Raw genomic sequence first — 26,740 nt, forward strand, 5'->3', positions numbered from 1 at the left:
CCCTCCCAACACTGTATATATATAAATAATATTAGAACAACAAAACCGTTTACCATAAGTAGGTTTGTCCCGCCTACATCGACCATCCAATCAGGTTTGTCGGACAGTATCTGTCCGAATTAACAACTGGTGAATCGGTTTATGTCCAGTCCGCTATGAAAATTCATGCAGACTCAAAAAGTGTTAAAGACTGCCATTCATGGGGGCTGGATAGGCAACCTAAATGCTTCATTATTGTGGTTTTGATGGCAGTCCTGTTTACCTATGCTGCTAACTTGGTGGTAATAAACATTGGTATTTGTTTATATATAAAGCCCTCGTTGGAAAGCTACCACCCTACATTTCAATGTTGTTGGACTGGAACCTTGGACCCTATCAAACTCGCTCAAATGACTTGCTTATGCTTAAGGTCCCCCAAGCACGGTCTAAATTTGGACAATCAGCCATTTATTTTAGTGCTCCTAATTCCTGGAATGATCTTCAACACACACTAAAAACCAATACTCTACTAACCTATGGACAATTTAAAACCACGATCACAAACCTCCCTGCCTCAATGTGTAACTGTTTTAATTGATTTTCTTTATTGTCATCTATGTCTTGTCCTATTTATTTAATACTTTGAACTTGTTTGTAACTCGACATCATTGTAAATGAGGGCAACCTCAATGGTTATTCGAGTTTAAATAAAGGTTTGAAATGAAATGAAATGAATGAGTGACTCCACTGTCCAATCAGCCACCAACTCAGTAGCTAGATGGTGAGCTAGCAGCACACTGCTAACATTTCAAGATTTTGGCACTTGGAGGTACGATCCACAACACATCAACTTTTCACATGTTTTTCAGTCTGTTTAAACAATGAGATTTGGTCTCAATCAAGCTCACTAGCTCTCATGTGGACAAGAAATGCCTCCATTTCTTGTTCTAATCGACGAACGGTGTCAGGGTTGGATCTATCTTCTCTTCTAATTATATCCCCGAAATGTGAGTTTCGGGGATATAATGGATTCACTCCACCTGCCACCGCAGATCCTTTGTGTGAACGTGATAACAGTTTATATAAGAATCTCTTCAAATTTGGTATGGACCCTTAGAGGAAGAACTCTATTGATTTTGATATGTTTATGATTATAATAACTATTATTAATTAACTGATTAAATTAATCTCCATGCTATTTGGACCCATATCTCACCAATGGTGCATTATATTGTATTGAAATTTGTCAAGAAAATTGTTCCGGCAATTATGGAGATTTGTATGAAGTTTTCACTTTCTGTGAATATTATTAATAAATTAATCAATTAATTTTTGTACTGTTACTTTTTTTTATTGTTATTGTTTTATTATTATTGTTTTTCTCTTTCTCTGTATGAAGTTTGCACTTTCTGTGAATATTATTAATAAATTAATCAATACATTTTTGTACTGTTACTTTTTTTTTTATTATTATTGTTTTTCTCTTTGGGCTCAACTTCCCTTGAGATGGTACATGCTATAGAGCCATGAAACTTTGCACCATGGTCTAGTATGGCTTCAATTAGACCCACAAGAAATATGACCCCCATCGGCCTGATGGCAGCGCTATAATTAAAGGTCAAAAATCAAAAGTTTAAAGGGCTGTATCTCCCGCACTGTTTGTCCGATTTACATGAAACTTGGTACACATGTCCACCTATCTGTACTCTACAAATGTGCCATAAGACCCTCAAGGTTTGGAAAATTTTTTGAGATATTTTGAATTGTTTAAAAAACTATTTTTTTTCCTCTCCTCCTTCACCGTTTGACCGATTACCACCAAAATCGGTCAGTAGCATCTATGGACCAAGCTCTTTAATTTTTTTTGGATAGATTGTTGATATTTACTGTAGTTTTGATGATATTAACTCTTAAAGTCGTGAAGGAGGCATGGCCAATAAGCTCAATTCGGTACAATGCTCTAGGATCATGTCCTAGTCAAAATCTGAAGTTTGGTCGTCATTAGTGAAAGTGGGCGTGGCCTATGACATTTTGGCTTATAACTCAAACAGAATTTTACCAATCGCTATGAAACTCGGTAATCATGTTTCAACCTTTATGTGGAACATGCACACCAATTTCCATACAGATCCAACCAGATTTTGCCCAACAGCAGCACTTTGGGTGTACAGCTAAACAGAGTAAAGCCAATACAAAGTTGGATATTGACACCTTTTAACTTGCTATTACATTCTTCAGCATCAGAACTTGATAGCTTGGGGTCTGATGGCTCAACAGCCTAATATGACAAAACTGGCAGTAATCTTAATGCAAACTTCCATGTTTCAGCTCTGCCTGCTGTACTGGCATAACCCCATCCATCGCCACTAGTGGCTTTATGTAATTAGTTCTGTTTATTATTGAGTGTTAAAAAGATAGATTAGCCAAGAAGAAAAAATTTTATTATTTGGCAAAATAAAAATAGTTGGGACAACTATTATACACAACCAATATAATTGGGAGGATTAACCCTGGAGTCTTATTGTGTGATTATTGAATGGCTTTTTATTACATTTGACTTAATGGGGCCTTCGAGGATTGGGGAATTTCGGGGATATACCCTTGCTGTCGGCCCCCGACAGCATCCTAGTTATCGTCTCTTCTTTTGTCTCAGCGTCAGTAGCCATCACAAGACACTTTTGTTGTATCAGACACGCTCAGTTTATTTTTATTTCACTTTTATTTATCCAGGAACTGGATTTGCTGCACACACATGCTCTTCTTCAGCAACGCCCTGCTTTACTTTTGTGCATGACCCATGGGAGCTGCCCAGTGCAGCCACAGCCTTCTAATGTTGGCAAAATAATTTCAAACTCTTCATATTCACGTATTTCACCATTTGACAGACAAGAGAGCCTCGTAGTATCCAGTATTTTTCCAGTCACTCTTGAATCGGTGGTGAAGTATCTCAAAGCCCATGACATCAATGTGTTCATCTGAGGACCCCTTGCCCTGCTTAAGCCTCGGGGAACTGAGGTGTTCAGTCGCATATTTGCTCTGAATGACTGGTTGAGCAACTGGTGCCTTAACAATCACATTGGCTATGTGGGGAACACGCAATCACACCTACAGTTAGTTTTCTTTGGTCTCAACTATAGTAGACAAGTTGACAAGTTGTTAAATTTTTAGGTTCGAATGGCACTGTTCTCACCTGCCTCGATGCAATGAACTAAAGGAGTAAACACTCCAGAGAAATAATACATTCTGACATAAAAATATAAAGCCAAATTGGGAGTGAATGATGAAACGTTCGATAGTTATTTGGATAACACTCGCCTACATCCAGGGAAACCTCAAGTCACTGATCTCCCAAAGTGAAATACAAGACGCTACTCATTTCCCTTACAGGAAGGCACCTGGATTAGACAACTGGACTCTGTGATAAATACTGGATACTACGAGGCTCGCTTGTCTGTCAAATGGTGAAATACTTGAATATGAAGAGTTTGAATATATTTTGCCGACATTAGAAGGCTGTGGCTGCACTGGGCAGCTCCCATGGGTCATGCACAAAAGTAAAGCAGGGCGTTGCTGAAGAAGAGCATGTGTGTGCAGCAATTAGTGTGAGCTGACATTTCCTGGATAAATAAAGGTGAAATAAATAAAAATAACCAGAGCGTGTCTGATACAACAAAGGTGTTGTGATAGTGACTGTATATAAAAGTTGTTCTTTCTCTTGTTCAGTGCCACCGCATAGGAAGGACAAGGACACAGACTGACACTGAGATAATTCTACAGCAGGTTTAGTACAACTCTCTTCTCTTTCCTCTCTCTACCTCTTTTCTTCTGTTCTGTTTTCTCCTCTGATCCTCTTCTGTCCTCCTTCTTATATACTGCCACAGTTGATGCTGCTCAAACGGCTTCTTACTAACATGTCTGTTTCTCTGCAGTGAAGGCAACATCTGCATCATCTCCACCATGAAGATCCTGACTGTGTCTCTACTTCTTTGTGCAATGATGGCTCTGACTACTGGTGAGTGTTAGTGTCCATGCTGTGTGTGTGTGTGTGTGTGTGTGTGTATGTGTCAACTTTGATAAAATTAGCTTCTGTAGGTGAGAGGGCATTTTTATTTAAATTTTATTCATTGAAATGCATTACACCTCATACCCAGGTCAATGGACACACACATTAGTATAGTAGGGGTGCGGTCACACCCACAGTTGGTTTTCTTTGATCTGAACTATACTAGAAAAGTTGACTTTGCTGCATTCTTATGGTTCACACTGTCCAATTACAAATGTGAAGGAGTCAAAACAAATCGACATCCAGTCCCTGTAACTAAGTAAGCATGATGGACTTGTCTGTACTCTGCATTTTCTCGGTCTCGGTGTGGTGATTTGGTGCCACCCGAGTTCGAATGACACTGTTCTGACCTGCCTCGATGAGACAAACTAAAGGAGTAAACACTCCAGAGTCTGAACAAACCACTACAAATAGACTTGATGTGAACGCACAAAGTTACATGTGGGGTTAAATTACCAATTATTTTTCCTAGATAAAGGCAGTGGTTCAATTTACCCCCAGACTCAACATTCCCCTCCCTTCCCTATTTCTCTTCAGGATTGGTTCCCGTGGTCGATACAGCATCAGAGTGTCCCAATGGTTGGACTCAGGTGAAACATCGCTGTTTCCTCTACGTTCCAAAACAGATGACCTGGGCTCAGGCTGAGGTAATCAGAATGAACTGGTTTCAGTGCAGAATGCTTCTGGGCTACGTTTATTTTGTTGGTATTGCAAATTTGGCGTTAAGTGGCGTCTTTTTCTTACGACTACAGTCATTATGACCATGTTTTGTTTTTTTTGCCATATCTATTATGCTGCATTCATGGGAAAGTCTGGTATCCAGGACGTCCAAGTCGGCTGCTAAACAGGATTGAATTCATGTGCTATTTTGTTGGCAAATAAAACCCAGAAGACAAATTTAAAACCTGTTTGGCAAATGACCTTTGCATATCAGGGAGCCGCAGAATGGAACTTACAAATCAAAACAGACTCTCAGTTTAAGGTCTTTTAAGATGAAGGTAAAGAGGTGTATGTTGAGAGTAAGCCACTCAGTTAATATCACTCATTGGAACTATTCACATTTGTTGTTTATGTTTGTATTGAAAATTTTAATTAGCAAGCTCATTTTATTGCTGTAAAGTGAAGATGCTTTCAAAAATAATGTTTCTAAATATAAAAACATGACTATAAAGAGCAGTCTACTGACACACTATTGCAGAAAATTAACATCTAAGACAAAATGTATATAGCAAATCTAGGGTGCCTAAGACAGCATAGTACTGTATGTAGTGCTGTATGTTATTTATTATATTATTTTATTTATTTGATGTGTTTTTTATGGTATGTTCTGTGACTCTCGGCCAGCCAATGACATGTTTTCTTAGCCTTCTTGTCTTTTAAAAGACGACCACACTGGAAATAAGTTTTGGAAACTTTATATGTTATCCTCGATGATTTCAATTAATGTATGACTGATGGCTATGCATTATTTTAGATTATCAAATAAACAAGCAAAACATAAGGAGGCTTTGCAGCCTTGCAAGTTGGAGAATTGTTCAGTGTTGGCGGTGGTTTGCGCTCTACCGGGTGCCTTCTAGTTATTATTAGTATTAGTATAGTAGTGGTAATAGTATTAGTATTTTTTTTTATGTTGTTTTATGTTGTTTTTTCTCTTGGGCAACCCCACTCCCTCTGCCCCTCCATCTCTCTAATTCCATTGCAGAATCACTGTGTGTTGCTGGGTGGTCACCTTGCATCGATAAACAGCGATCATGATGTCAAAGCAGCTTGGAGAATGATGAAGAGGAACACTAAACGTAAATGGTTACCTGTCATATGGCTTGGAGGCTCTGACGCAAAAAAGGTACATTATTTATCAATACACAGGGTCTGACAGTCATTCAATGAAACCTTTTTTTATTTTTTATTTATTTTTTTAGCAAATGCAGTGTCTTCTTTTAAATCACTTCTTTCGGCTTGCTTTTTACGTAAACTTTTATTTGTGATTTTTTCTTTTATTATACTTATTTTTCAGTTATTATCAAGTATGTTAAACTAGTTTAAGTCACTGGATTTTACTCTACTTTCCATGTCTTTCCATGTATGCGTTTATTAATTAGGGATCCAAGCATGTAGTGCGGGGAACCCTATTGTTTTTGTTTGGATTCTTCTTCTTCTTCTTCCTCTTCTTCTTCTGCCCTAAAAGTATCTGGATCTCAGAAACCGTAAGAGCTACAGCGACCAAACTTGGCAGATAGGTCCAAAGTCTCAGCCACTACTCAGGTTACGAAATCCACGTCAATTGGCCTCATGGTGGCGCTATAGCAAGCAACTTTACGTTTTGGCCTATAACTTCTGAACCGTATGGGCCACAATCAAAATTTTCACTTTCCCTGGATGCCTTGGTTCATTCTGCATCCATCCATACAGGCCCCGCCCATTTCCGCCTAACTAGATTTTCCGCCATTTTGAATTTTGTCCAATACTGTTTTTTCGCTACTCCTCCTACAAATTTTGTCCAATCGTCACAAAATTTGCGACACAGCATGTCTGGACTGTCCTGCACAAAAGTTTTTGAGCAGTTTTTTGATAGTCCACACCGTTTTCATATAATCGACTTCCAAATTTTGGTCAACTGTTGTGGGTGGGGCCTATTTCACAAAAATCGCCATAACTCAGGAACACATTGTCCTATGGTAACCAAACTTGGTACACGTATGCAGGTATGTACTCTGAGCCAATATACAAAAAAATGGTGTCATTTCACCTATAGGGGGCGCTATAGCAACATTTCAACTCGGCGACTGTAGATCATAGGAACAAAATTCCTTGATTGCTGGATTCCTTGGGCCAAGTTGCACCTATCCATATAGGCCACTCCCATTTCAGCCCACAAGGTTTTCCACCATGTTGAATTTTGTCCAAAACTGTTTTTTCACTTCTTCTCCTACATATTTTGTCCAATCTTCACCAATTTCCGCTCACAGCATGTCTTGACTGTCCTGCACAAAAGTTATCAAGCAGTTTTTTGATAGTCCATACCGTTTTGCTACAACTGGCTTTCAAAATTTGTAGGCAAGGCCTAATATACAAAAATTGCCATAAGTCAGGAAGTTGTTGGCCTACCTTAAACAAATTTGGTACATATGTGCACAGGTCAATTCTGAGGTAGCATGCAACATTTGGTGGTATTGTAACCATAGTTGACCATAGTTAAAATACTCTAAGGCTCTAAATAGCGTATAGCTTGGACAATCTCATAACTTGGCCCTATTTTATGGTGTTCCCTCGATGGCCATCCTGTGGTCTCAGTAGCCTAATGATTAATGCATAGGTCTGCAATGCAAAAGATTGCTGGTTCAAATCCCGCGGGTAATGCTGTTTCCTCACACCACTAAGCTTGTGATAACGAAGCAAACCTTCTTAAGTTTCTAATCTTTGGACAAATGACCATATGAAAAGATTAAGTCGACAGAAGTCAAGGGCCAACACAAAAGTCGGTGTTAGACTGCATGTCCGAACTTCACAACATGTTATTTTTTGTGTGTGTCTTTCTACCTTCTGTAATGTTTTGTCTGTAATCTGTCTGTCTTATCAAATTGTGCTTGGACCCCTCAATCGCCGCTTCCGGCTATATTTAATTTTGTTCTTGTCTCTTTTTTCTTCCCTTTTAATCGTAAAGCACTTTGTAACTATGTTTTGAAAAGTGCTCTATAAATAAAGTTATTAATTTATGTTATTTCAATTATACATCTATTCTATTGTGTTCTGTTTTGTCTTCTAGGAGCGTGTTTGGCTCTGGAGTGATGGTCGCCCTTTCAACTATCGGGTCTTGTCTAGAGGAAACCCAGATAATAAAGGGAAACACCAGCACTGTTTAGTAATGAACTATGGAGGTAAATCACTACACGCATTTTATATTAGGACTTTGGGCGTGTAGCTGATGCATTTAAACAGAGCGTCTTACAATGAGAGAAACCGGGAGCAGTAGGGAGCCTCCATGCCAGCAACCACCTGTAGCTGACCATGACCTCTGACCTTATGGAAAGGGACATAAAAGAAAACAAAAAAACACAACATTTTTCAATTCACATGTATTTTCATCACTCTAGATAGATTATTTAATCTCTGTTTCGTCCACCCACCATAAAAAAGTCTCGTTCTCAAGCCAATAATGCTCACAAAGCAGTATATTATTCCAGTATTCGGCATGGTGATATATTAGTTCTTCACTAGATGTTTCTGTTGAGTCTCTGCTCTAATTAGCTAGCTTACTCCTCTCTAGTTTAAAAATGTGACTTTGGGTCAATTACAGGCCATCGTAGATCATGGGGATAGGAGGGGTGAGGGGGTGCTGGACCAGATATAAGTTCTATCAATGTTGTTGCAAGTTAATATCTATCTATCTATCTATCTATCTATCTATCTATCTATCTATCTATCTATCTATCTATCTAGTGAAGCACAGGCTCATTAGACACTCTCAGTTTGCTTTGTTGATTGACCCTAACTTCCTCCTTTGTGTTTTTGGTTTTTATAGGGCAGAGGCGCCGGGATGACCTGTCTTGTTCCACAAAGCTTCCGTTTCTCTGCACCAGAAGCCTCTGGGATCCCGTGGGCCGACACAGAGGCATGCAGGGCCAATAACAAGCACAAGCACAACACAGATGTGATATGAAAGTCATTGGATGTGTGTTGGTTGTGTGTATGTTGGCATACTTGTCTGTCTTTGTGTCTTCACTCTCATATACCATCTGAAGTCTCTCATAATAATCTCACTAATCCACTGTACTGCTTTGCTTTGCTATTGCTGTAACGCTACTTAAGGGACGAAGCGACAAGTGACATTAAGCTGGAGTGACTCTTAGGCCTTGTGCTTTCAATAAGAGGAGAAAGAATGGTAATGAAAAGTATGTTTTAAACACAACCTTCTGCTGCTAAGCGACCTGTTCTTATTTGTCTTATGCAAAATTAAAAGGATTAATCATTGAAACAAGCTGATCTTTGAGTCTGTGAGGTAATAGCTGTAATCAAATAAGTTAATTATGGTGTAGTGCAAAATTTCACTGAGATCGGATCAACTTTGCAGAAGTAGCAAAAAATTGGTTTTGGAAAAGTTCAACATCTCAAAGATTGACCATTTTAGTGACAACTGCAGCTGAAACAGTGCCTGACATATTGCCATTTGAAAAACTGTAAATTTGTCCTGATGGTGGAGCCAATCAACATGACCAAATGTGGTCTTACACTTTGGTGAATTTTTTTTTAAACTAAAGAATTGACCCTTCTGACTTCAGTTGTCTTGGAGAAGTCTGCTAGGGAGGCTGCCAGCACAACTCAATAGCAGCCTTCTCCAAAACAACTGAAGTCAGTGGGGACCAGTTCTTCAAAGTTCCAAAAGGTCTTACAGTGTATTTACACCATCATTTAGTGCACATCTTAACTACAGCTGATTGATTAGCAACAAATAATGGTGTATAGGTCTTTCTATTCACAGTGTGATTGTTTGGCTGTTTTTGTTTTGGAGCTCTAAAGAACAGGTCCCCATTGACTTCAGTTGTTTTGGAGAAGGCTGCTACCAAGCTGTGCTGGCAACCTCCCTGTGTGTTATATGGACTAACACATTTCACCTGTGTTTCATTTGGCATGAGGGTGAGTAGATGATGACAGAATTTTAATTTTTTGGTAAACTATTCCTTTAAGCTCCTTGCAGCTGCCGTTCTCATTCACAGCTGAAAGAGAGGAAAACGCTCCAGGCTGTGGGTGCGTAACATAAATTTACTGAAAAAAGCAAATGGGAAGTACCGCTACCTCGTCCAAGAACTACAGCCAGACAGTAGCTGCTCTTCCATTTTTTGCTAATGGAGAAAAAAGGTAAACTCAACCTTCGCGGATAGGTTAGTGAACAGCTGACGGATAATTAGGTAAGAGGTTCAAACTTTTGATGTAAGAAAAAATATACGGACAATGCTGTGTAAAAAGATGCACAGCCATCTGTTCCGACTCAGCGACTCAGCCCCATAGAGAATGCACTGACGCAATTGTCTGGCCCTTAGGAGTTTGTTTTAACCTGTGGGGTGTAACAGATGGGTGGTACGCTACTACTGATTGATGGAGTTGACTGCAGGCTCTTCAGGGTTTGCATACCCAAGATGCCACTGATGTGAAGGGAACAAGCTGCAGTGGAACGGCTGTGAAAACATGGATGGAGTGATGAAAATTTAAGCTTTAGGAGGAAAAAACAACAAAGCCTACGTCTTTTACTTTGTATCAGTGGGTTTGCCACATCGGAACATGGTGACCGTCCCCAAAAACTGTTTCAAATACTTTTCTGTGATTGCCAAAATGTTTCTCTGACATTCATTGTGTTATCCAGTGTGGCAAACCTCTCCCCTCTGGCACCGAAGTAGGATAAAACATAAAAACCCTAACTGACCCAGCAGAGATAACAGCCACATAAAGCTGATGTGTGTGTTTTTACTTATGATATGACACGGGAACAAGTAAGGAAGTAGCAAGGAAATTTACTTTGCTTCAAGGTAAACTAGAAATAACCGCCTCGCGGTTGTATGCCTCCACCAATAAACTTTGTTTTATCATTGCAAGGACAGACTTTATTTATTGAACATATATAATTAATGTGATTGTTAGGTCAACTTAAAGGATTTTGGTGTCTGCAAAAGTAAGTGACAGCACTTCCACCGTTTTTGTAGAAGGACCCAAGATCGTTTTCTCAGCTACAGTGGTAAGCAAAACATTATGATGTCACAGTGAAGTTGAACTTTGAACTTTTGGATGTAAAATGTCATCACTTCATCATTTTATCCTATTAGACATTTGTGTGAAATTTTGTCATAATTAGTGTATGAATTCTTGAGTTATGGCCAAAAACGTCTTTTGTGAGGGCACAATGACTTTGACCTTTGACCTTTGACCACCAAATTCTAATCAGTTCATCCTTGAGTGGACGTTTGTGCCAAATTTGAAGAAATTCCCCAAAAACATAATGCCTCCGGCCACGGCTGTCGCTGCGCGGAGGCATAATAAAACCCAATACACACACAACAATTGACTGTGGTAGTAACCAGTTGCACTGAAATTAGCATTTTCTATTTACATGTCTCTACAGTTCAAATAGAGTGAGGAAGTGTTTTGCTAGCTAGTAGAAGATTAATTTCTTGTTTCCTGTTAGAGGAAGTTATGACATTTTACAACATTAGATTGTTGATTTAGGTTTTGCATTTTGTTTGTTGAACTTCTTCATTGTAAATGGAAGAGGATTCTCATAGTGCATAGTGTATGTTAGCAGTAGTTTGTTAGTTGTTAAGTTGTAGTAGTGAGCTGCCAAAACGCTCATAGCAAGCAATCATGTAACTAGTGCTAAGCTAGGTTTTTACTTGTTTTAATGATCATTACGAGATAGTTGTGAAACCTGCAACAAGTTTATTTATCTGAGAATACACCATCCTGTGGGCTCACCAATACTAATACTAATAATACCAATGCTGATATATAATAATTTATTTTTATGCATCTCATTTTATCCAGTGTAACTTCCTCAAATGCACACAGCTATAGAACAGATAGTATAATGTTGTCCCTGTACTGTCATGTGTGAGAAAGTAATATTTACTGTCATCTCACTGTATCTCTATCATAGATGTCATAGATAGTTATTCTTAAATTGTCAGTATGTCTCCGCCCATATTCCTGTGAATTGATTCTACTTCATGATTAAAGTGATTCTGATCAGCCGGATAAACCAGTCATGGTTTCCAAAAGCAATGTGGGTGTGGATTTGGCCGTGACCTTTGACCCCGTCACACAGGATGTTACTGGTCTGTGCTTATGACATCGGTGTTGCATCAGTCACCTTGCCTCCGTTTGTAATTGAGTTACATCAGTTTCTCCCTCAACTGAGAGAATGACAAAGCATCTGCTCTTTCTCACTCTCTCCCTCTTCCCCTCTGTGTGTTTGTGTGTGTGTGTGTGTGTGTGTGTGTGTGTGTGTGTGTGTGTGTGTGTGTGTACCTTGGCCTCATATTGACCAATATCCTGTGTGAGAAGAACAACCAAAGCACTGGACATCAGGCCACAATGTTTCAAGACTTCAGGTTTCACTCACCACCTATAAAACAAAATATCAAAATGTCAAAAGCAGCTGCATATTCGTTATGAAACAATATGATCAACTTTTATGATAAAAACTGTGATGACTTCCAGGATCAGAGAAACGCTCAAGCTTCGATGACTCCAGTATGACCCCGAGATGACAGATGAGAGTGTGTTGAAATGTGAACTCTTCACTTCTGCTTCCGCCTGTAGTATGAACATACTGTACTTCACCACAACCAGCTTTTCATACGTCAAAAAAAAAAAAAAAGGATATGAAGAGAGTTGTCCTGCTGCCTCACACATCCTGTCTTTAAACTCATAGATTAATTGGTGACTCTTAATTTGGATGATTCAGTGTTAAAACTCAACTATTAGGTAGATGTTGTCTATCTGCTGAACCTCTCCAGATTATCTGCCCCTAACACTAATTTTAACCCTAACCCAAGAAGGATAAAAGTATTAGATTACTTTGAATGGGACAATGTTGATTACTTATCGTTCACTGACTCCAACTGGGAACCGGACTAGTCTCAGCTAAAGAAAAATATTCAGAAACCTATAACGGCTGATAGAGAAACTCTGTCTTTGTCTAATCTAACAGATAATCTCTCTGAAGTTGAATGCAAAGCCATAGTGCAACTGAGAAACAACACCAATATTATCAAACCAGCTGGTAAATCGTCTAAAATTGTCACAATGGACAGGCAATAACATGCGCTTGAAACCATCAGACAGTCTGACAGGAAATATTGCAAACCAATAGATCAGACTATACAATTGCAGCCAGATTAAGAACTATTATCCAGCTCCTGTATGATAAAAAATACATTAGAGACAAACAGAAAGAGTATCTGTTTAGTCCAGATTTTATTTACCCCCTAAAATACATTGAGACCGGTTCCCTTTCAAGTTCCTCCTAGACTTTTTAGTGACTCATTTGATTGTAAATTGAGTATCAGCATTGGACTATCTGAATAAAGTGTGACCAACTAACTTAATAAAATGAGAGTAGAAAGAGAGTCTGAGAATCCTCTTTTATGAAACTTAAACAAAACTTACAAAACATACAGTATACACTACCAGACAAAGTTTGGACACACCACATTTTTCTTTATTTTTACTATTTTCCACATTTTAGAATAATAGTAAAGACATCAAAACTATGAAATGACACAAATGGAACTCTGCAGTGACCAAAAAAGTGTTAAACAAATCAAAACGATCTTATATTTGATGGAAAGGCAAAGGCTTTGGAAAGAAAGTCATACATAGGATCAACTTCACTATTTATATTTGTCTAAGAAACAAACTTCAAGCATTTAAGCAGAAGCCTTTAGATCAAAATGACTTTAAGAGAATGAATAGTACATTCAGTCAGGTGGGTCCAGACTGTTGACTGGTAGTGTAGATACAGTAGAGGACTGTTTGTATTGGCCAGTGTGAATGTGTGTAGCTGCATGAAATGTGAAGCAGAAAAACCTTACGATGCTCTGTCAACCTTCCCTGGATAAATGAAGGTTACGAAAGAGAGAGAGAGTGAAGCTTGCTCTCGGTGAGATTCCCCACAGAAAAAGAGGCTTAATTGAATTTAATTGAATGTCTAAACAGCCTCATGTCAGATCCTGTTCACGGCACAAATGTTTCTGCTCCCGGCGTTTAATTAAACCACACAGAAAAGGCAGCTGAACCTTGGCTAACCTCTGAAGATAGCATCAGCATGCCATCTCTAGATGAAGTCTCTAGATTAGTCATGTTATCTCTTTCTTAGTGTGAGTAATTATACTGTATTAAACACCATGATAAGATGTGGAAACTGTTGAAAAATAATCTAACACATTAGATTTGCCCTTCAAGTAGGAATTCCAGTTAGGAAACTCCAGATTTCTCAAACTCTGAGGTTTCTCAGATGATGTCGACATGGAGGCAAACACTGGAAATGCTACAGCATTACAACAGCTACAACAGCATTAGTTTAACATGTTTATAATGCATGACCTTAAGTCTATCAAAACACACATATGTTTAATTAATACATGAAGAGTTTACACTTAACAGGTTTACCAAATTACATGAATAACACACTATTCACGTTAGGTACTGCTTGTTGGGACTTACTCACTTTAGTTAAAGGAATAGTTGGGTATTTTGAACCCTGGGCCCAAATAACATGTTTTCCATTATTATCCCTATTAGTAGAAACCAGAACTTCGCTAGCTGCCTGCTCCACCTGTCCAGTAACACCGGGTGGCCCCCTCCTACTCTACTGCAATAGAAACCTATAGGGCAAACGCGACAGTCCTTGAAAACTATGATAAACGTTGTTGTGCAAAACACGACGCTCACAGTATAATCATACTGGTGTCATTATTTGGGCCCAGGGTTCAAAATACTGAACTATTCCTCTAAAGCCAGGATATGTTTAAGTAATACATGAAGAGTTATGGGCCACATGCTGCACTCTCACGATATTCTACAGATGTTGGTCCCCAGAGTTAGAACAGAATTAGGCAAAAAAGCTTTTAAATACGCTGCCCCTTCTTCCTGGAATAATGTACAGAAGGACCTGAAATTGTCAGAGCTGATTACTATGGGGGAATTTAAGTCAATTTTAAATGATCGAGAAAAAAATACTCTTGGTCAATGTGATTGCTCCTAAATTTTCACTGAAATCGTTTTAGAAAATTGTACCTGTTTATGCATCATAACTGGATTTTTGTCCTTGACCTTGTATTGCATATTAACTGGATACTGTGTTCTCTCGTTTGTAGTGTGTGACAGTTGTATTTGTCTGTTTGTATTGTTTGTGTCTATTGTTGTAATAATGTTTATGCTGCTCTCTTGGTCACTCGTGAAAAAGAGATTTTAATCTCAATAAGACTTTTACCTGGTTAAATAAAGGATATATATATATAGATATATATATATATCTATATGTATATAGATATAGATATATATGTTTACATAGGTATATACAGTATAGCTACTGAATTGTAATGTACATACCTGATACACCCACTCATGCACAGACACTTTGGGCTCTCTCATTAATGTCATTAAGTTTTGGGAAATTACAGACCGCAAGAATTAACTGTTCCTCCATTTTTCAAACTCAGTGACAACAGAACAAACTCTCATTTCAGTAGCAGGCGACATGGCGTTCGCTGATTAATCAGGTGTGTGGTGAAACTCCTTATATACAGTACAGCAGCACTCCCTTTTCATGTGATGTTGCTTAATTCCACCACCAGTTGGCGATACAAAGCCGAGATTTTCACACAAAATCCAGACAACAAACATTACTCAGTGCAATGTCAGGATTATGACCAGGATGTATGTGTTTTATTATAATAGTGACTAGAATTTATAACCTCCTCCTCTCCTCCTCTCCTCCCTTCCTCTCCTTTCCTCTCCTCCTCTCCTCTCCTCATCTCCTCTCCTCTCGTTTCCTCTCCTATTCTCCTCCTCTCGTCCTCTCCTCTCCTTGTCTCCTCTCCTCTCTCTTCTCTTCTCTTCTCTTCTCTTCTCTTCTCTTCTCTTCTCTTCTCTTCTCTTCTCCTCTCATCCTCTCCTCATCTCCTCTCCTCTCTCATCTCCTCCTCTCCTCTCTCCTCCTCTCCTCTCCTTGTCTCCTCTCCTCCTGTCCTCTCCTCTCCTCTCCTTTCCTCTCCTCTCCTCTCCTTTCCTTGTCTCCTCTCCTCCTCTCCTCTCGGGACACACAAACACACAAACCGCTCTCCAATTACAGCAGTGGGATATAAGTATTGATGAACAGCTGAAAAACAGACGACCTGAAGAGGAGAGCATAACAGAGCGGGTAGAAGGGGAAGCTAGATGATTCAGGGGTTTGTAATAAGTTGTAATAATTAACATACCAATCGTAAATCAAACACCATGAAAGCATGTTGAAACTTTGCCTTGAACTTTTGCCTTCTGTGTGCCATAAAGGAACAGAACACCACCCACATACTTTCAGTGTTGTAACTCTACTGATGTGAATCTGATGAACGGCTTTACAGTAATGCAATCACACCTCACATGTTGCACATCCTGTACAAATGCTGTACATTCACACATTCGTTTTCTTCATACTCCCATATTTTTCTCATTTGTTAAGCTTTACATAAATCGTTATATTTTTAGTTTAGTCATTGTGCATATATTTCGTATTTGTTTTCATATCATACATACATACGTACATTTTGTCATTCATGTTCTTGTCTTGTTTCATTCTTAACATTTCTACTTTTGCTTTGCGTTCTAGTGATGTAATTGCCGATTGAATTATGTGTAATACACCCTATTTGCTCTATTCGTATTTATATAAAATGTTTCCATTTTTGATGTATCCTGCTATTTACTGCTGCCCAATTTCTACACAGGGATTATTTAAACTTTCTTCTTGTCTTTTTAAATGAGTTTTTGTAGCATAAAGGAACTTTCATATAATAGTTAGTTGCCAAAGTGGCTGCTAGAGTAGAGTAACCAATCAGAACCAGCCAAAGGTTTAGCAGCATTATCAGCCTAGCAGAAGCTTTTAACAAGTACAGTCGTAAATCAGAGAGAAGTCCATTAAACTGACTGTCAAATACTTTCCTGTGATTGTCGAAACTTTCTGGCACTCAGTGTGTCGTCCTACGCAGCAAGCCCCACCCATCTGGCACGCAAGTGGAATAAAACAAACCATGAAAAGTGTTTGGAAATACTGTCTGACCCAGGTCTGGTATTTACATCCAAAAACCTGATATGGTAGGAAGATGAAAAAGAGAAAGGCAACTCACCTGACAAGAACCTGAAGAATATATATATATATATATATACATAAATATTTGATACCTCATGATATAATCTTACAGTGAGTGAGTATAAAAAGTATTCACCCCTTTGACTTTTTGCACATATTCCTATGCTACACAATTAGTCCACAAAATATGTGGCCTAAACTCTACACAAACGACACTTTCAGAACAAATTAGAAGGGAAATTCAAGCAATTTATATGAAAGAATGAAATTCCAATTACAGAAAAAAAAAATGTTTTTGTAAAATATTCACTCCACAAAGTCAAGGGGAGTGGAATATTTTTAGATGCACTGCAGGCTACCGTGCGTCCGGTAGTGGTTTTGGTATCGGTGGGTGGGCTGGTTGTTATTTGAATGGTATTTCACAGCTTATCTTCACAGATAACAAATAAACACTGAGTCATAACCGACCAGCTGGTACAGGAGACTACCCACACACACACACACACACACACACACCCCTATCTCTTCCCCTCTCTCTCTCTCTCTCTGAAACATGTCCAGTCTTGTCCCTCAGTTCAGTACAAACACAGCTGTTCTGAACGGGCATGTCATGTAGGTTTTGTGGTCATAAGTTAACTCATGAACCTTGTTATGAAATTCCTGCTCATGAGAAGCGCACGGTGCAGCCAGCCTCTGCCTAAAGGGACAGTCTGCCAAATTTAAAATTTTGTGCCTTTGACAGCAATCTATTGCAAAAATCCTCAATCATCCAGGTTTCACTAAGGGTGAAAAGTAACAAATTACATCTACTCTCATTACTGTAGCTGAGTGGCTTATTTGTGTACTTCTACTTTTTGGAGTTTGAAGGAAGTAATTCTACTTTTACTTAAAAACTCTTCACACAAGATATCTAGATTTTTTCCATTTCATGTAATGGTGTAGCCATAAAAAACAGAATATGTATCCAATACAGAAATAAAGAATACATGTGTATGTGACATTGTCGTACAGAATGGAAAAAATATTTTTTCTAAGCTTCTTAAAGGGAAGTTTAAGGGGAAAGGCAGGGTGCGAGTGGTTAAGTATGTTTTGACTTAAGAATTGTAAACCACATTCATTACAGAGTACAAATCTTGGCTCAGTTAGCATTGCATCAGAAACTGACCATCGTAAACTGCATCAGCATCAAACCTGTGCTAGCATGTAGTAAAAACATTATATTTAACTAATTGTAACATTAAATGCTGAAATTTATCCATGATAGTAGCCAGCTACAGTATATGATGTATATGATATGATCTATCCAGCTACAGTATTATTGGTTTGCATTTGCCTGGTTCTTGGTTAGCTAGTTTGCTTGCTAGCTGGTTGGATAGCTAGTAGCAAATAGAAACATCAATGTAGTAAAGCTACTGAACTACTTAAGTAATGTTTCAGCATAGTACAGTACTTCTAGTCTATGCCTCTACCAGAGATAGAGGAGATATACTCTCACACAAAATGGTGCAAGGGACTAACGTCAGATCCTGTTTACTGTAAATGTGGTCAAAAGAAAACTGATATCTGAAATCTGAACTTTTAGTTTTGTTTTGGCTCAGCTTTTGTCATGGGTTTCCGTCAACCTAAGCATTTCCAAGATACAGTTGTACCTCCTGGGCAAACTGCAACGCCAGAACTTTTGATAATTTTCATCTAAAAATTGTTAATAAATCTAATGTTAATTAACCTTAACACTAACCAAAACCTCCAAACCTAACCCTAATCTTATAGCCTCACTGGAGATTTTATGCCTCTAATGTTTAGTAGATATGAAAAAGAGTTATTGTAAAGTGACACTTTGGCCTTATTCAAGTGTATTGATCTGTGTATTAACCTTTGGAAAAGTACTAGTGTGCTAGTTATGAAATTTCCTGATACAAAATGTATTTACAAGGATATGAAAGTACAAACAATTACATGTGTACACTGTTCATTCGCTTTGTTGTTACACCCAACTACATTATGTATTGGGAATATTTGTATTAAGTCCTAACAGAATATTACTGTGTATTTACAATACCTTTCCATATCTTAATACACAAATGACTCCACTGGAATAAGAGGTAGAGCATTATCAACAGCCCTTCTCAAGAAATGACATGACCAGAATCATTCGCAGTACATACGTTTAATTAACAAAGTATCAAAAACAAAAATGGACAGATCGCAAAGATGGAAGTACACATTGGTAGTAGCAGTGCAGTTTTACCTGATACAGTTTATTCATTTAGGCTATGATGCTCCAACAGTCTCTAGCAACACTTTCATTGAGCAGCTACAGAAAAAAAAAAGATAGAGCTAGACACAGTAGAATACATACGAGTTTCTGATCTAAGTAGTTTTGTGTGGCGTCTTCCAAACACTCAGTGCTCAGTAGCTATCTAGTCACGACTCGCATGGGACAACGCACAACTTCAAGCACAAAAACAACAAACGCACCATGAACACACTCAGACGCCTGCGTCTCTTGCTGTGTCACTCTCTAATTTTTTGCTAACAAACACACACATGATAAAGAAAGAAAATAGACCATCCTCTGTAAAAGTTCTTCTAATCAAACATAAACAAAATATATAACTTTGATCCTCACCGTGACCCAAAAATGTGTGCTATTCAGAAACCAAAGACATAGATTATTATTAGTGACAATTAGACCTTTGTTATATGTTGTTCAGAAATATTAGGAGTGGGAACCGTAGAAACCAATGAGCAGAGACAATGCTAAGATGTTATGTGATGTTACATTCACCATAATGAGGCTTTTACCCTTCTTTCTGAACTTATCAAAATGGTGCCAGTTTTCCAAACGCTTTGTAGCGCTAAGTTAGCCTTTTTTAAAAGGTAAACCAATGAGACACATCGGATTAAGCCAATCGGTTACAGGACGGTCTCTCTAACCACTAGCAGAGGTGTGACCAGGTCAGTCTCAAGTCTTGAGGCACAAGTCTCAAGTCAAGTCCCAAGTCTAATAGTATCAAGTCTAAATGTGTGTAACACCAAGTCAAGTCAGAACGAATCAAGTTTGATTTCTATAATCAATTTCAACTTCAACAATAAATTCAATCATTCATCATATTCAGAAAACAGAATTTAAATTCAGTCGTCTGCTGGAACAAATCTCATCACTTTCAATCTAAGTCATTTACACAAACACAAGATCTTTTGTCAAGACTTTAGAAACCTTTTCAAGTCATTAAAGTACAAGTCAAGTCATGTCTCAAGTCTTCTCTTCATGCATCAAGTCAAATTAAAATTGTGTCTTCAGTCCAAGTCATGTGACTCGAGTCCCCACCTCTGACCACTAGGCCATCCCCGTTTCGTGTTTCCTCAGTTTCTGTTTGCGCAATAAACCGTCTCTCAGACTAAAGTTAACAGAGCAGAAAGAGAGAGGAGGAGGAGGAGTAGGGAGTGGGAGGAGGGAGGAGGGGGAAATATTTGGCAGTTAAAGCCTGGACACTGATGAAATTCATAACGTAGAACTTTTACACATCACATCATCTTGCACAACTTCAGAGTCAGGCATGAGCCGAAAGCTAAATGTCACACTTCCGATACCTAGCTACTGATATCTAGTGAACACGACTTCCAAACCAATCATCAATAAATACATTATAAAAACAACTTTTTTTTTTTTTCCTGCTTTTTCAAGACCAAAGGAGGCATTGGGTGTTTACATATATAGTAGCACAGAGCCAGCGCTGACAGTCAATGCGATATACAAGATTGTAGGTAGAAAACAATGCGTCAGAAAAGTAACGCCGACACACACGTGTAACTTCAACATCACAGAGCATCTAAGGAATAACACTGAGCCCTATTTAGAAGGAACACAGCGGTATATAAAGTCTACTTTTGAAATAATATACTGTATACAAGACCGCTGTTCACTTCCATGGTGCACGGGGTGATTTTGGACAATACTGCTTGCCAAAGGAATACGAATTTCCAAGAGAAGCAACATTGTGTGCGAGTTACAGGTGTGTGTTTGTTTTTATTGTATTTTCTACTGTGTGGAATTGTAAACCCTGTCTGCAAACCACATTTCCCTTATAGGACAATACAATTTTGAACTTGAATTGGCAAAGATGGATGGAGGTCCCTTGTTTAACAACCTGACCTCGAATCACACTTTTTTGAGGAGTTAGCTCGTTAAATCAGACAAAAATACCTATGAAATCAACTTGTATAGACAGCGTAGGTCCTGAGTGGTTAGTAGTAGCAGCAACCTTCGAAGTTTATGTCATATAAAGGCAAGGCAGACAGGGGCGATACAGTCTGTGGACTAACAACAGGCTATACAGTAGGTACTGAATGAATATACTGTTCATAATCTAGTATTCATACACTGAGCAGAAGCAACAATGTCTTTTTTTTTTTGTAAAGTCAGGGACTTGTAGCTCTTACTGACTCGCTCGCACATCTGTACACACTCGCACACGCTCAAACTTTCTTTGTGGGTGAGCAATTAAGTCTGTGTGCCTTGATCACCATGAAATCATGCTTTGGTACAAAATCAGACATTATTTAAAACAGCAGTGTAACAAATAAAAAAAATGCAATGGATGTATTGTTTTTTTAGTGTCCCCCTCAGCCCCCCTGGCTATTTGTAATCCAATCCAAAACCCTAAAAAAAAAAAAAAAAAAGACGGTGTTTCCCGGTACTGTCCATTGTCTTGTCACTTCCTGGTTTTCCTATCCAATCAGCAGCCACGTTTTCAGGGAGCGGGAGGTGCTGAGGTCACGTTCTGCCTCGCCACCGGCAGATCTCGCACGCCACTCTCTCTAGCAGCTTCGTGGACGGCGAATGAAACGGAGGAGTTATCCGAAGGTGGCGTTTACTTGGGCTTTCTTTCTTTCTTTCTTTCTTTCTTTTTTTTTTAATATACTTTACTGTCATTCTCAGGTCTCCAGTCTGAGGCACAGCTGCTGCACCTGCCTGTCAAACAGTCTGTGCTACATTGGTGGCAGCAGGTGGCGGCGTTGGTACACGATATAAAGTTCAATGAAGTCTTAGAAAGCGGAGGAAAGCCGCTCATAGCTGACCGCACGACGTCGGCACGTGACACTGGACCTGCTCGAGGGTCAGGAGTCCTCCGTCCAGAGGGGGCGCTGTGGGGACGGAGGCGGTGAGGCCGTGGAGCTGTAAGGCGCTCTCCTTGATGTGCTGGATGAAGAGGTTCCTCTCGTCCTCGGGCGTCTGGCCGTTCTGCGCCCGGACGATGCAGGTGGGCCGGTGCAGGTTGAGCATGTAGACCAGCTGCTGCTTCTGCTGCTTCAGCTCCTCGATCTGAGCCTTCAGCTCGGCGTTGACGCTCTCCAGCTTCTCCGACTCCTGCAGAGGGGAGGGAGGGAAGGAAGGAAGGAAGGAGGGAGGGAAGGAGTGAAGAATGATTAGCAATGCTGTGCTGTATTGTTTATTAAGGAATTCAACAATTAAAGCTGCACTAGCCAAGATTTTTTATGTAAAAATCCACCCGTCTTCCCAGTATAAATCACAAAGAGATGCTGAAACAGACAAGAGCGTCCCATTCCCACCATTTATGATACCATAGATTTGTCCTATTTGCCCAAATTAAATTCTCAAAGAATCAAAACCTGAGAGTGAAACCAAAAGTGTCTCTTAAACAGAGCAGAGAGAAAGCTGGACTCTCCAACGCTGGCTGAACATCTTCACTATCCCCACCAGCCAAGAAATGTACTTTACTGATGTCGCGTTAAATGATTTCTAGGTATGTAGTCTTCAAAACTCAAACGGCTACCTCACATCGCCAATGTGTAAAGTCGCACTTAATAACCCAAATTATTCTAGCGGAGCTGCTCAGTTGGCAACAGTAGAAGACTGATTTCACTGGGCTGCTCTCTGGTGTGAATGTGTGAAAAAACTGGCAGTTGGTATAAAAAAATAAAGTATACAAACTGAAATTAAAGCAGTAACGAATAAACATGCACTGCGTCATCCTCGTCCATACCTTCTGTAAGCCGTCTGTCTTCTCCTTCTTCTTGTTGCGACACTTTGCGGCAGCGATCTTGTTCCTCTCTCTCCTCCTCTTCCTCCTCTCATGCTCTTCACCGGTAAACTGACAAACGCAGAGAAATAGAAACCGTCAATAGAGACATCTGATTCAAAGACGGAGGGGTTTAGTCCCAAAAAAAAGAAGACATATGCATTCGGGAAACACATTTGCTACCTGATGTTCAATAGTCAGTATCTAAAACACAGATGATTACTTGCTGTGAAATGGTGATAGTTTGTAAGTAAATGGCTCAAGATAGCTGATAACTTTAACAATTTTCAATATATTGATTTTGTCAGAGTAGGCATCACATTTTGCAAATGGTGGGTATCTAATTTTGGAGTGAATCGCTTCAAATACTACAGAAGCTACAACTTTTTCCTGTGTAATTATGAGTAAACCCTCATCTGTACTACTACTGTGGTCATCTAGTTCTAATGAAAAACAAGTAGAGAAAGAAGAAGAGGAGCAGAAGAAGAAGAAGAAGAAGACAAGACAGCAGCTGACCTCTCTCTTGGCCCCGCCCCCCCCGGCGGCGTTGTGTCCGCCGGGCCGGTCGGAGCTGGAGCTGTTGCAGTCGGAGCTCATGTCGACGCTGAGCCCGCCGGACAGCCGTTTGGTCTGGATGGCCAGGCGGAGCTCCTCCTTCACGATGGGGGTGAAGTTGGTGAAGTCGTCCAGGGTGAGCGAGCCGGGCGGGGACAGACACGGCACCAGGGCCGAGCAGCTGATGTCGGCCAGCGAGGGACCCGGGTGCTGCAGCATCATTCTGGGCACAACAGGACGGGATGCAGCAGGTGATTCACATGTCCATCAAGGAATTTGGTGCGCTTAGTAGTATGCTTATAATCAAGTAATCATGTAATATCAATGCAAATATCCCAGCAAAACTTCAAGTTCCTGTAGGAATGTTATAGGAATATCACAGTGATGCCATAGAAAATACCATAAAAAGCAAAAAAAAGTCATTATAGATTCACTATTGAGTACCACTGACACTGTAGGTCCCTATGGGAATAATATAGGAATATTACAGTGATACCATAGGAGATAAAATACCATAAAGTATAATAAACTCACAACTGAGTACTACTGACACACTATAACTCCCTATACTAATATTATAAGAATATTATAGTGATACCACAGTTGCTAAAAATACCCTTAAGTACAATAAGGTCACTATAAACTTATTATTGAGTACCACTGACCTCACTATAGGTCCCTATGGGAATATTATAGGAATATTATACTGATACCATAGGAGATTAAAATGCCATAAAGTATGATGAGGTCACTATAAACTCACTATAGAGTAGCACAGACTCACTATGAGTCACTGTACCAATATTATAAGATTATATTATAGTATTATAGGAATACTGTAAGTGATAAAAAATGCCATAAAGTACAATAATCTCACTATTGAGTACCACAGACTCACTTTAAGTCCCTATAGTAATGTTATAAGAATATTATAGTGATACCACAGTTGATAAAAATACCCTGAAGTACAATAAGGTCACTATAAATGTACTATTGAGTACCACTGACCTCACTACAGGTCCCTATGGGAATATTATATGAATATTATAGTGATATCATAGGAGACTAAAATGACATTAAGTATGACAAGGTCTTTATAAACTTACTACTTAGTACCACAGACAGAGTAATAAGTATCTATAAGAATAGTACAGGGAGTCTTGTATTGAAAGAGATCTCAAACTTGAGACAAAAATTTGGAATAAATGCAAGAAAAAGATGTGGGACGAGCAGAAAGTTACACAATGTTGGGTTTAAATGTCAACACTGGTGATGCAATGGCAGCTGAGGAGGAGGCTTTATGGCCACATAGATAAACATGCCTTGGCAGGGATTCATTCTTACCTAAGCAATGTTTGCTTCTTGGAAAATTACCATTACCAATCAGACAGGATCATTAATAGGTGTTGATGGGAAACTTATTATCTAAACAGAGAATTGCCTCTAGGAAATATTATGATTGGCAACTCAATAAGATGACTGTTGTGACTAAAACTAAAACTAAAAAATAAATATGTATTTCAGTTTGAAGAGTATTACTACAATATTCCTATAATATTACTATAGGAACTTCTAGTGGTACTCAAGTATATAGTGACCTTATGGTACTTTATGGTATTTTTAGAGAGTCTCTGTGCTCAACAGTGAGTTTATAGACAGAGACTTAATCAGACTGTATGGCATTTTATCTCCTATGGTAGCACTATAATATTCCTATGACACAGTTGTTTATAGATTTGCTGTGACATCTGTATAGGATATTTTTAGAATGTATCATGAAATGTAGCTATAGTTATTTTTCATCTCAGTAAAGCTCAAATACAACTTTCTTCTACATTTGTCTCCAACTCCCAGGTAAAAACAAGCGAAATAAACAACAGTTTCATTCACAAAACATGTTAATAAACATTTGAGCGTCACTATGACTATAGCCTCCTAAATGAGGTCAAATTTGATCTTGTATAGTTTTTTTATCATTACAATGTAAAGCAAAGATCAAGAAGAAATATATTTGGAAGCCATATTTTTAAAAATGTCACTTTTCGGTCACTGTGATAAATTATTATTACACCTCATCCCATCAGTGGAGCATTCAACTTCCCTCCAAACTTATATTTTGGTTCATCTAGGTGTAATAATTCATCATAGTAACCAAATAATATCATCATATCAGTCATAAGTCATTGCTCCATTTAGTTCCCACAAATTAAATCTCTATATTTGAATTTAATCTGTAAATATAAGCGTGTTTTGAAGTTTTGGTCGCTGTCCCGGGACAGCCAGCGAAGGGAACCACCGGGATCTCTCCTCTACTATCCGGCACAAAAACAGCCAAACACAGCCTCCCTCCTGAATAAACCCCGCAAAAACAAATCAAACCTACCTGGTAACGCTTTGGGAGACGGATCGGAAGAAGTGAAGTCAGTGAAGTCGGTAACTCTTCTCTTATATCGGGCTTCTGGAGGTTTAGTTTCTGTCTTCGTCTCTTCCTCCGGTGCGTAAAGTTGCGCTTGTGGCCGGTACGTTGCATCACCCTCTTTTATAGTGCCGGAGGGGCGGGACGGGGCGGTGACGCGCTCAGGCATGTTTTACTAGCCAGGCTGGACGGGAGGGGAGGGGCGGGGGAGGGAGGGGTGACGTCATCCTATTTATAGAAGGCTTATCCTGCGGTGATGCAATCCAACAAGACAGAGTTACTCTGCCTTAACGGGACAGGAGACCCCCCCCCTTCTCTCTCTCTCTCTCTCTCTCTTTCTCTCTCTCCTCCTCTCCCCCCCTCTCTCTCCTCCTCTCTCTCCTTCCCCCCTCTCTCTCTTTCTCTCTCTCTCTCATTTGCTCCTTCTCACTCGCAATCCTTCTCTCTCTTCTGTCTCTGTTTCTCTCCTTCCTTCTCTCTTCCTGTCACTATTTTTCTATTTTCTTTTCTCTCTCTCCATCTCTCTCTCTCTCCCTCTTTCTCTCTCCTTCCCTCTCCCCTTCCTTCCCTCCTCCCTTCCTCTTTCTTTCTCTCCTTCCTTCTCTCTTCCCCCCACTCTTTATCCATTCCTCTCTCTCTCTCCATCCTTCTCTCTCTCTCCATCCCTCCTTCTTTCACTCACTATCTTGTTGTCTCTCCTTCCCTGTCTCCTTCCTTTCCTCCTCCCTTCCTCCCCTTCCTCTATTGTCTCTCTTTCTTTTTTCTCTCCTTCCTTCTCTCTTCCTCTCTCATGCTTTCTCTCTGTCTTCCTCTCTTTCTCTTCCTCTCTCCCAACTTTCTCTCTTTCT

General features: G+C 39.4%; 2 protein-coding genes across 2 annotated transcripts; one reads left to right on the forward strand and one right to left on the reverse strand.

Annotated features, from left to right (window-relative positions):
• The first annotated feature begins 3,654 nt into the window (after positions 1–3,654).
• On the forward strand, positions 3,655–8,668 carry LOC139660269 (ladderlectin-like). Its single transcript, XM_071538360.1, has 6 exons — positions 3,655–3,759; positions 3,909–3,991; positions 4,580–4,689; positions 5,745–5,885; positions 7,806–7,917; positions 8,562–8,668. Exons 2-6 carry the CDS (start codon positions 3,937–3,939, stop codon positions 8,666–8,668), a joined length of 525 nt encoding a protein of 174 aa, XP_071394461.1. The 5' UTR covers positions 3,655–3,759; positions 3,909–3,936.
• Positions 8,669–19,028: 10,360 nt separating this feature from the next.
• atf3 (activating transcription factor 3) lies at positions 19,029–25,983 on the reverse strand. Its single transcript, XM_071538356.1, has 4 exons — positions 25,860–25,983; positions 23,438–23,699; positions 22,886–22,993; positions 19,029–22,248 (listed from the first exon to the last, which is right to left on the reverse strand). The coding sequence occupies exons 2-4, from the start codon at positions 23,696–23,698 to the stop codon at positions 21,949–21,951; spliced, it is 669 nt and encodes a 222-aa protein (XP_071394457.1). The 5' UTR covers position 23,699; positions 25,860–25,983; the 3' UTR covers positions 19,029–21,948.
• Positions 25,984–26,740: the final 757 nt, after the last annotated feature.

This window comes from Centroberyx affinis, unplaced genomic scaffold (assembly GCF_046629955.1).
Source record: "Centroberyx affinis isolate AG114_WGS23_722 - 3 ecotype Tasmania unplaced genomic scaffold, CSIRO-AGI_Caff_v1 ptg003263l_1, whole genome shotgun sequence".
Lineage (NCBI taxonomy): Eukaryota > Metazoa > Chordata > Actinopteri > Beryciformes > Berycidae > Centroberyx > Centroberyx affinis.

Coding starts and splice junctions, on each gene's coding strand:
- LOC139660269 (XM_071538360.1), top strand. CDS start 3,937: ATGAAGATCCTGACTGTGTCTCTACTTCTTTGTGCAATGATGGCTCTG. Junction 4,690..5,744: donor TGACCTGGGCTCAGGCTGAG/GTAATCAGAATG, acceptor ATTCCATTGCAG/AATCACTGTGTGTTGCTGGG. Junction 5,886..7,805: donor GAGGCTCTGACGCAAAAAAG/GTACATTATTTA, acceptor TTTGTCTTCTAG/GAGCGTGTTTGGCTCTGGAG.
- atf3 (XM_071538356.1), bottom strand. CDS start 23,698: ATGATGCTGCAGCACCCGGGTCCCTCGCTGGCCGACATCAGCTGCTCG. Junction 22,994..23,437: donor GGGGCGGGGCCAAGAGAGAG/GTCAGCTGCTGT, acceptor TGCGTTTGTCAG/TTTACCGGTGAAGAGCATGA. Junction 22,249..22,885: donor AGACAGACGGCTTACAGAAG/GTATGGACGAGG, acceptor TCCCCTCTGCAG/GAGTCGGAGAAGCTGGAGAG.